This window comes from Sinocyclocheilus anshuiensis, unplaced genomic scaffold (genome assembly GCF_001515605.1).
Source record: "Sinocyclocheilus anshuiensis isolate Anshui unplaced genomic scaffold, SAMN03320099.WGS_v1.1 scaffold532, whole genome shotgun sequence".
In the NCBI taxonomy this organism is placed as follows: domain Eukaryota; kingdom Metazoa; phylum Chordata; class Actinopteri; order Cypriniformes; family Cyprinidae; genus Sinocyclocheilus; species Sinocyclocheilus anshuiensis.
Window position 1 is genome coordinate 1,888,342 of NW_015555819.1, and position 9,099 is coordinate 1,897,440.

The window sequence follows — 9,099 nt, forward strand, 5'->3', positions numbered from 1 at the left end:
GATATCGTCTGTCAAATGATGGAAACATCAAATCAAATTAGGTGAGATCATCGCAGCAAACGATTAAACGTTAATGCACGGAGCTCTTCCAGTGATGATCTGTCGCGCTGGAGCTCCGCCAGTGGCTGGACACCGTTCCTGCCCATAACGGCTCCGCTCAAGTTCGGTTGCCCAGCAGCGAATCTCCGAATCATACTACGGTAACGGCTGACCTTATGAATATTAATTACGTAACGGTGACGTTCGGCTATTGATAATACCTGCCTCATGAATATTAATGAACCTAGCGCACGGATGCTCAACGTAACGTCAAGATGACCTATTTAATAATTCATTAGCTCTGCCGGTACCACAGTAGGGTTCGTAATGTCGCTCCGCGGCAGCGTAATGGATGCTCAGTTGAACGCGGGGATCGAGAGTCGGTCGCATCGTAGGACTGGAAGCGGAGCTTGTGGGATTTAAGAGACTCGTTGCTAAGTAGTTTATCAGACTAAAGGCGTGACAACATCCGCGCGCAGAGACTGACGCATCGCATCGCATCGGTGAAACAAAGCGTTTGTTTCGCAGAGAGCACGAGAGGAATCAAAATGTCAGATGCAGCTAACGGCACCGGAGCTTACGGACGCCAATAGAGCATTGTTATTGTTTTTATGCTGACCGGCTTTCTGTTAACGGCGGACGCGGCGTTTAGGTTCATGCGTTTGATTTGAAATTTTGCAAAGAGCGAGTAAGTTGCGCGTGGACTGGGATGGATAGCAGGTGCATGATCGCATCACCTATGAACCGCAAGAGCAATGTGATTCTTACTCACGATGCATATTAGTGTTTTAAGAAGATCTGAGGATACATCAGCATTTATTAGCATTTTCTCCATTGCGATGCGATAAAGCACCAGTCGCGTGATGTTCAAATTTACTGTTGCATACTGAATCAATGCAGCCACTCGAATGCACATTTAATTCATTAAATCGTAAGTGTCTTATGTTTATTTAGATGTTTTTGTACATCACTACTGTTTGATTCTAGATATGCTGTAAAAATCAACTCGCTATAATTGCTGCCTTAAATTTGGAATTAAATTGAAAGTGTTGCCAGTCATTCATAACCTGCAGTGATAAGTTCATTGCACTTTTTTGACCACTTCAAAGCGAATTACTCAAAGATGTGTTAAATGAATGAAAACAAATTTACAATGCATAATATGTATATGTTATTGTATGATGTGGTTTCATGCTAAATATTGCATTTGTTAATTGAGTGGTTTTATTGCTAACATGACTGTTTAAAATAGCAACAAATCTAAAAAAACACTTTGCGCCTCATCCCAGAAAGGAGCAGCTTCACAATTGAGGTTCTACAGTTAGATTGTGTTGTTTATTGTTAATTAAAAGCGAAACCGCAATGTTAAAAAGTTAGACTGGTCATTTGAGTGAAAGCTTTAAATCCAGAGGATGATCCTTTCTGGAGTAACTGGACTGCTGTCAGAGCGAATTTCACAAGATTAACAGCCCGCTGCTCTTTTCTTTGCCTGCAATCAAACCGTTTACAGGACTATTCTCCATCTCTACCTGTTTAAAACTTGTTTGTGCTAAATGGGATTTAAATGAAGTCCATTTGAAGTCACAAACAGTGACATGGCTTGTAAATCATGTATGATCCTTCTATAGAGTTAGAACAGTAAGAAACCCATTGAGGAAATGGCATTGTCTTTAAAGCGAGAAGCAGCTGACTTTTTTCTGCTGCTGTAATGTGACATTGCGACATCTTTTTGTGAAACGTGCCAAACCGAGAAGCAGCTGACAAATTGTAAATATGTCTTTGTGACATAAGGAGTCTTAACTTTTAGCAAAACAAGACCGATTCTGCTGCTGTCTGGAGAAATATGACATTGTGACGGTACAAATTTAAGCGCGGCGAGCTGAGAAGCAGCTGACACTTTCATTCTGCTGCTGTTGCGAAGATGAGATTGTGATACCGGGAGTTTAGTTGCGGCAAACCGAACCTGGTGCTTGCTGCAAATATGACATTGTGACATCAGGACTCGTTCTCTGAAGCGCCAGACTGAAGAGCGGCTGACACTCTCTTTTTTTGCTGCTGCTGCTGCTGATGATGCTGCAGCTGCGAAAATGCTGCGATTCCCTGTGAAGAAAATACGAAAGCAGTTCAAACTTCTGCTGCTGCTGGTGCTGCTCACTTTTGCCGTGTGGTTTACGTACCTGCACATCAACCAGGGCAAATCCATCAAACTTCACTTCAACTATGGAAAAGGTAAGCTGTGTTTGGTTTTTATATTTTAGATGATATGAAAATAATAATTTAGGATGTGAAAGGAGGTTTTTTTTTTTTTTCCTGGTGTAATTTTTGAGCGTTGAGGAGAAATGAAGCTGAGGTTCAGAATGAAAGCAAGATGAATAGGAACTGCTGAATTATCAATTGCATTATTAACTTTAATTAACTAGGGCACCGTCCGGCACATTTTAATAGTTGGCAGATGCAAATTGACATTTTAGGAGTGTAACATTAGTATTATCAGCTTTTTGAATGCATTAGTATTGAATCATTTTGCACAGAAAGCTGAAATATTGCCTTTTGAATTAAATTAAGTTGATATTATGTTGGTTTCTTTAGAAGGTGCTAAAATTATGCAAATATGGGCAACATAAGCAGACATGTTCAGATGAGCAGTATTAGCTTAGTCTGCTATGATGAATCTTGAGAGAAACTAGATTCTCGGCTTTATGATTAAGCAGAAGTGTGTTTGCAGAAGCCATGTGCTTGTGAGAATCTTCTTTACCTCTGCAAAACAGATTCAAACACGCACACACACACTCATGAAAATTGCTCATTGTGATATTATATTGGCAGCTGTGTGGCAAGAACTTATTTTATTAATAAGTTATACAAAAATAAGAATTTATTGAACAATTGAAAAAAAAAGAAACCCCCACACACAGGTGTTTTACTAAATTTACTAAAATGTACTTTTAATAAAATGACATCAGCTTCAAGTCTGTATATTAAGAGTAAAAGTGCAGTAACATTTACTATTGTTTGCTGAATTTTCACAGCTGAAATTCAATTATTTTAATAGAAATTTGTGAATTTGTGACTGTGAATTTTGCATGAGTGTGAAAGATTTCCGTATGCTGAAAGTGATCAAGTTTTCACCAAAGCTTCCAAATTTACCAACATTTAATATTGAAAAAATGGCATCAGCTTCAGATCTGCATATTAAAAGTAAAGGTGCAGTCACATTTACTGCTATTCACTGATTCTTCAAAGACACAATATTGTCATTTAATAGGAATCCAAATGATTGTGAATTTTGTGCAAGAGGGCGAAAGATTTCCCCACTCAGATTTTGCATTGTGTTCTGTTGGTCATGTGAATTTGCCACTTTGACCAACAGAAAGCTGTTTGGTTTGAAAGTCTTCAAGTTTTCACCAAAGCTTCCAAATTTACCAAAATATTAGATAAAAAAAATGACATCCTCTTCAGATCTGCGTATTAACAATAAAGTCACGGTACATTTACCATTGTTAACTGAAAGAATGTCTGTATATTAAGAATGATGATGCAGTCACGTTTACCATTGTTTTAGATTAGAAATCCTGGACTCTTTTTGCATGTTTGTGAAAGATTTTCCCACAGATTTTGCATCGGCTTCTGTTGGTCTTGTAAATTTGCCGTGTTGACCAACTGAAAGCTGTTTGGTTTGAAAGTCTTCAAGTTTTCACAAAAGCTTCCAAATATACCAATATTTTTACATAAAAATGACATCAGCTTATGAATAAAGGTACGCTACATTTACCATTGTTCACTGAATTTGCAGCAGCCAAAATTCAGAAATTTCAATAGGAATCCATGCGATTGGAAATTTAATCTGAGGCAATTTCATCTGGTGGTGGATGAGGAGATACCCCCTCACATTAGCTATGTTTCCATCCACCTATTTCTATGCGCATTTTGGATTATTGCATAAAAAAATGCTGGATGGAAACGCCAAGATGCGCATAAATTCTAATAATGCACATAAAAATCTTATGCGCACAACTAAGTAGGATAAACTTTTTATCCGATAAGAAAAAAGGCACATAAACTACGATGGAAACACATTTACCGAATAAATTCCACCATGTGCATTGAAAAAGTCATGTGACTTTGCGCTATGAGACGGGATAAATTGACTAACCAGCGGACCGATCTCGTTCACAGCATCTATATGTTGTTTTGGTCGTTCTGAAATGCCTGAGCAAAGTCTGTCGTCAAAGTATTTCTGTATAATTACTGTCTTACACGACTGCATTCCCAAACAGCAGCATCCACCTCCGAAAGCAATGATCGCATTTATTGTGTTATGTCTGCTCGCTCTGAAGCGCAAGTAATTTATTACATTTGAAAATTATTATATTCAGTGGCTTCTCCTAGTTTTCTTAGAGATATGTAGTGCCAGTTTATCAGGAAGTTACGATTTTGTTCTCTTTGACTCGTTGGATGGACGGTGCTTTATTCGCAAATGTTTTATGCGTTATTCCATTTTTTTGGAAGTTAAATTCGCATCTTTGGATGGAAACATAGCTACGTCCTCTTAAAGATTATAGTGGTCAAAGTCGAAAGCATAAAAAAAAAAACATTGCCTGTAATTAAATTCATGCTGGTTTAGAAAATCAAGCACAACATCTAAACTCCTAAACTGACTTTGAGAGTTAGGTTTAATGGAATTATACACATCTTCAGAAGTACAGCGTATGACCGTCGTGGATTGCAATTTGATATTTAAACATAGTTCATGATTGTGTAGGTTGGCACTCTTCAACAATGTCATTACAGACAATCTCTGCGTAACTGTAACTGTTTAATAAACATCATGTGATGCAACCAGTCTCTTTCAAAGTACATAGTACATCACGTGTTCTAATATTACTGCTCATAAATTCATGGCATCAGCATGGATTAGGTCATGTTGACCTGGACCAACAGCTTCTAATTTGACCAACAGATCTAACCAGCCAGGCTTTGCGCATGGATTACATAGTGGGTAGAGTATAGTCCACTCTAGTTGTTCAGCCTGGTCTCATGTTTATACGTAGGTACAGCCCAGCCAGCGTTAGAAAATGTATTGAATAATATCTTATTTAGCATCTAAATAGTTTATGCGATATTCCAGTTTTGCGCATAAGTTAAATTTGCATCTTTCGATGGAAACATAGCTATTGTAAAGCGCTTTGAGTGTCTAGAAAAGCACTATATGAATGCAACAAATTATTATTATTATAAAACATTTCCCCATGCAGATTTCGCATCAATTCTGTTGGTCTTGTAAATTTGCCATGTTGACCAACTGAAAGCTGCTTGATTTGAAAGCGTTCAAGTTTTCACCAAAGCTTCCAAATTTACCAAAATTTTACATTAAAAAAATAACATCAGCTACAGATCTATATATTAAAGAATAGGCCTAAACAGATGGTACATTTACCATTGTTCACTGTATTTGCTGCAGCCAAAATTCAGTAATTTCAATAGGAATCCATGTGATTGTGGTAATTTCGCTTGAGGGTGAAACATTTCCCCAAGCAGATTTTGCTAAATTTTCAGTTGTTCACATGAATTTGGTGTGTTGACCAACAGATAGCTTCTTGGTTTGACTTCTGTGTGAGTTGTGCTTTATACATTGCTACACTATTGACAATATACAATAGGCTTTTTCAGTGAAATTTTAGTAATTTGACAGCACCTTAAAGCTTATATTAAAAGCACTAGTCTGCTAACACCGTGCTCTAGACCTCTAGAGCCCATCTGACAACAACTTTTTTGTGTCCGACACTCTAGAAGAGGATCTCCTTTCTCATTAACAGCTGCTAAAAGCTCTGTGTGGTTTGGCATCTCTCCCTTGCTGCCCCAAACTGACCTCAATCGTAACCCAGGAACTTCAGCCTCTGTCTGGCCGCTCCAGTCTTTGACTGGGCCACCAAATCACTCCTCTCGCGAAAGAGAAGAGCACTGGAATCACTCAAGTGCGAAAAGGCCGTGCAAATCTTGCATTAGCACAAAGAAGAAGATGTCTGGAAAATAACGTGGCACCGCACCAAGCCATCTACGGCGAAATTAAGTCTGTGGGCCTCGCCGAGTGACGTTACTGACATTTTAATCAGAGTTGTTGGCTGTGCGTGTTTGCACAAATAGGCTGATTTATTTTCACCCGAGGACTCACAGTGGTCACCTTATTCCCAGTTACAGGCTCCGTAGGGCTGGGTCAAGATGTGGCCGTGCACCGGCTGTGATAGGTTGCTGTGAACAAGGGTCTTTTTAAGCAACCAAGTGTGAAGGAATGTGTTGAAGTAGCAGGCGGGTCATTCCTGTTATGCAGTACCTTTTGAACTCTGCAAGTTTTTAAAAATGAATGTGCTTGGGTTGTAATTTGTAGAGGTATTGCTATGAAAGCATATATTAGACTTGCAAATATATGCTCTGGTCAAGCTCAGGCACTTAAACGTCATTAATTATAACCTATTTGCATGATGGCAAGGAAATTAACAGGATGGAAATAAAAAGCTAAAGTTAGCCATTGCTCAGTGTGGGATTTTGCGTTGGCTTGCATGAGGTCAGGAAGTTAATTACGATATATTTTTAAGCATCTTTTATAACACAAATTTCTGTTGCCGCATATAACATTATGTATTTTTTTTAATTAAGCTAAATTATATTTTCTCGTTTCTATTTTTTATTTATTAGTGCTCAAACAGCGATTACAAAAACAACGTTTCTAAGGGATTATATACAAATAAAAACCAACAATAGATCAGTTCTACATAATAAACACTCACACACCCACACATCAAATTGAGAATAGTTAGAAAACAAAAGAATGGCATAAAGATGGGATAAAAGCCAAAATAATCTAAAAGTTGTACAAAAAACATAACCTTAACATAAATTGCAAACGACTTTACAGTGACACCGATACTATAATTTAATTCATACAATAATATAGACATTGGTACATTAGGAAAGCATCTAAATGCATGCATTTTCTTGAAATATTTCTCTAAAATATTTAAGGAATCTTAGGGTTTTTTGATTCTTCATAAGGTAAAGAGACTTCAGACGTTTAAGTAATAAAAAGTGGATAACTATTTAAAATGTTTACTTATGGAAAAAAAAAACAATCTATCAATAAATAAATGTAGTATAATATTGGCAGAATCAAATATATAAGAATATTTTCTTATTTCTGTGCTGCTGTTTTCCCGCCAAAAATGTCACTTCCTGGGTGATGATGTCATTAAAGAAACGGGTGTTTAACTTAAAGAGATATTACAAAAGACAAAACGTTTGAAGAAAAGTGAAATTGAGGACAAAGAAACAACATTTGATGACCAATTAAAACAATATTTCTGAGAAAACATGGTTTAAATGTTTGGTTTTAAATATTTAAATCAGAGGAAGAAGAAAAAAATGAAGAAACCAGTTGGCTATTTCACAATAAATTGCATTTTTAGAAGCCCTGTGACACATGCGCAACCCCCTGAAACTAAAATAATAAATTTCTTTATTTAAATTTACTCCTGTTTTAAATTAATGGGTGTACTTTTTGCCTAACTAAAGATACCAGAACACACCCCAATCTGCCATTGGTCGAAAAAAAACAACAACAACAACTTGCCATTGGTTGATTCAGTGTTACTGAGTCAGGCTGGTCAGGAATCTCAAACAAACAGAGCAATGTTTTGATAGCACCACAGTGTTAATGCTGTTTAGGGAAATCAGCCTACTACTAATGGCTTACTTAAAGCTGTCTTAGTATGTATATTAAAGTGTTTTAACATAAAACATACTGTAGCTTTAATGGTAATAAAAATAAAACATTTAGAGTTTAGGAACATGAAGAACTAAATAGTGGAAATGGCCAAAGTACAGTGTTTGTTAATACAAAGGACGTCTTTTTAAAATGAGTGTTTTACTTTAGGTTGCTATGTTTAGAAATCCAAGGGAACTGATCCCGGTTTGGCATCGGTGTTCAACCTCTAACCGGGACCCCTGTGAATGCTGAATGAAAGGGTGTGAGAAATACACACAAGTGAACTGAGAAGGAGTGGGTTGAGATTGGCAGGTTGGTTACAGGCACAGAAAGGGCTTTTGGGAAAGGTCATATGATACGGCTATGTGTGTGTGAATGGAAAGCAGCCATTTCCCACCATAATCTGGCCGTACTAAAGCGTGACGGCTGTTAAGGTCATAAAATCAGAGTTAATTACGTTGATGTATAATTGAAGTGTCATTTTACATTCACTGAAAAGGTACCCTAAAGGTCTTTTGTTACTATGAAAACATGTCTTACATGCAGCACTTTGTAATGCTTAACAGGAAAATCTACAGTAACATTATATTAAGGAATGATTGTTTTAAGGCAGTGAATATATTATAAGTTACACGCCTATTTTTATTATGGTTAATGACATTAATGGATTCAAACTGCATTCCTGCACAGATTCACAGTATGGTTTTGCTGTAATTTCCTTTATATTACCGTTTCTTTTGTTAATAGGGAAATTGAGCATGAATTACTTCACCTGTGGGATGCCTGTTTGCCTTTGTTAATCAATGACGCAGAAACTACTAATTAATTTTCCTTTCTTTAAATCTTGGTTACAAGTTCGATGAAAGCGTATAGTGAGTTACCTGGATTTTGTGTGCTATGACTGTTAGAAATTCAGCTTCAGCTTAGAATGGACACCATGTACAGTATGAGATGTAAGACGTCTTGCTGCTGTCATCATGTAGGTGTGCTTTGTTTTATTAATCTACATTTGAAGAACTTGCAACAAACTTTACTTTTTTGACAGTGAAGTATCATAATACCAATTTTTAAACAGCAGTAAAAACTATGGAAGCTTGTTTCTGCCGCAGAATGAATAATCATTTCATTTTTACATGACATGTATACATGAACAATTTTGAGTTTAAATTCCATAACTCGCACTTTATTGCTTGTGAAAAAAATTCATGATTGCAATTGCAATTTTTGAGAAAAAAAGTCAGAATTGCGAGATATAAACTCATTCTGACTCCTCCACCCCCCCCCCCCCCCCCCCCACAACC

The 9,099-nt window shown here is 37.0% G+C and overlaps 1 protein-coding gene across 1 annotated transcript in view; it reads left to right on the forward strand.

Moving 5' to 3' along the window:
• Positions 1-1,088: 1,088 nt before the first annotated feature.
• The window catches only part of LOC107675269 (N-acetyl-beta-glucosaminyl-glycoprotein 4-beta-N-acetylgalactosaminyltransferase 1-like), a 197,019-nt gene continuing 189,008 nt past the window's right edge, over positions 1,089-9,099 (forward strand). The window contains exon 1 of the mRNA XM_016469560.1: positions 1,089-2,268. Within this exon, the coding sequence (XP_016325046.1) occupies positions 2,127-2,268 (142 nt within the window). The 5' untranslated portion in view covers positions 1,089-2,126. The remainder of the gene's footprint in view (positions 2,269-9,099) is intronic.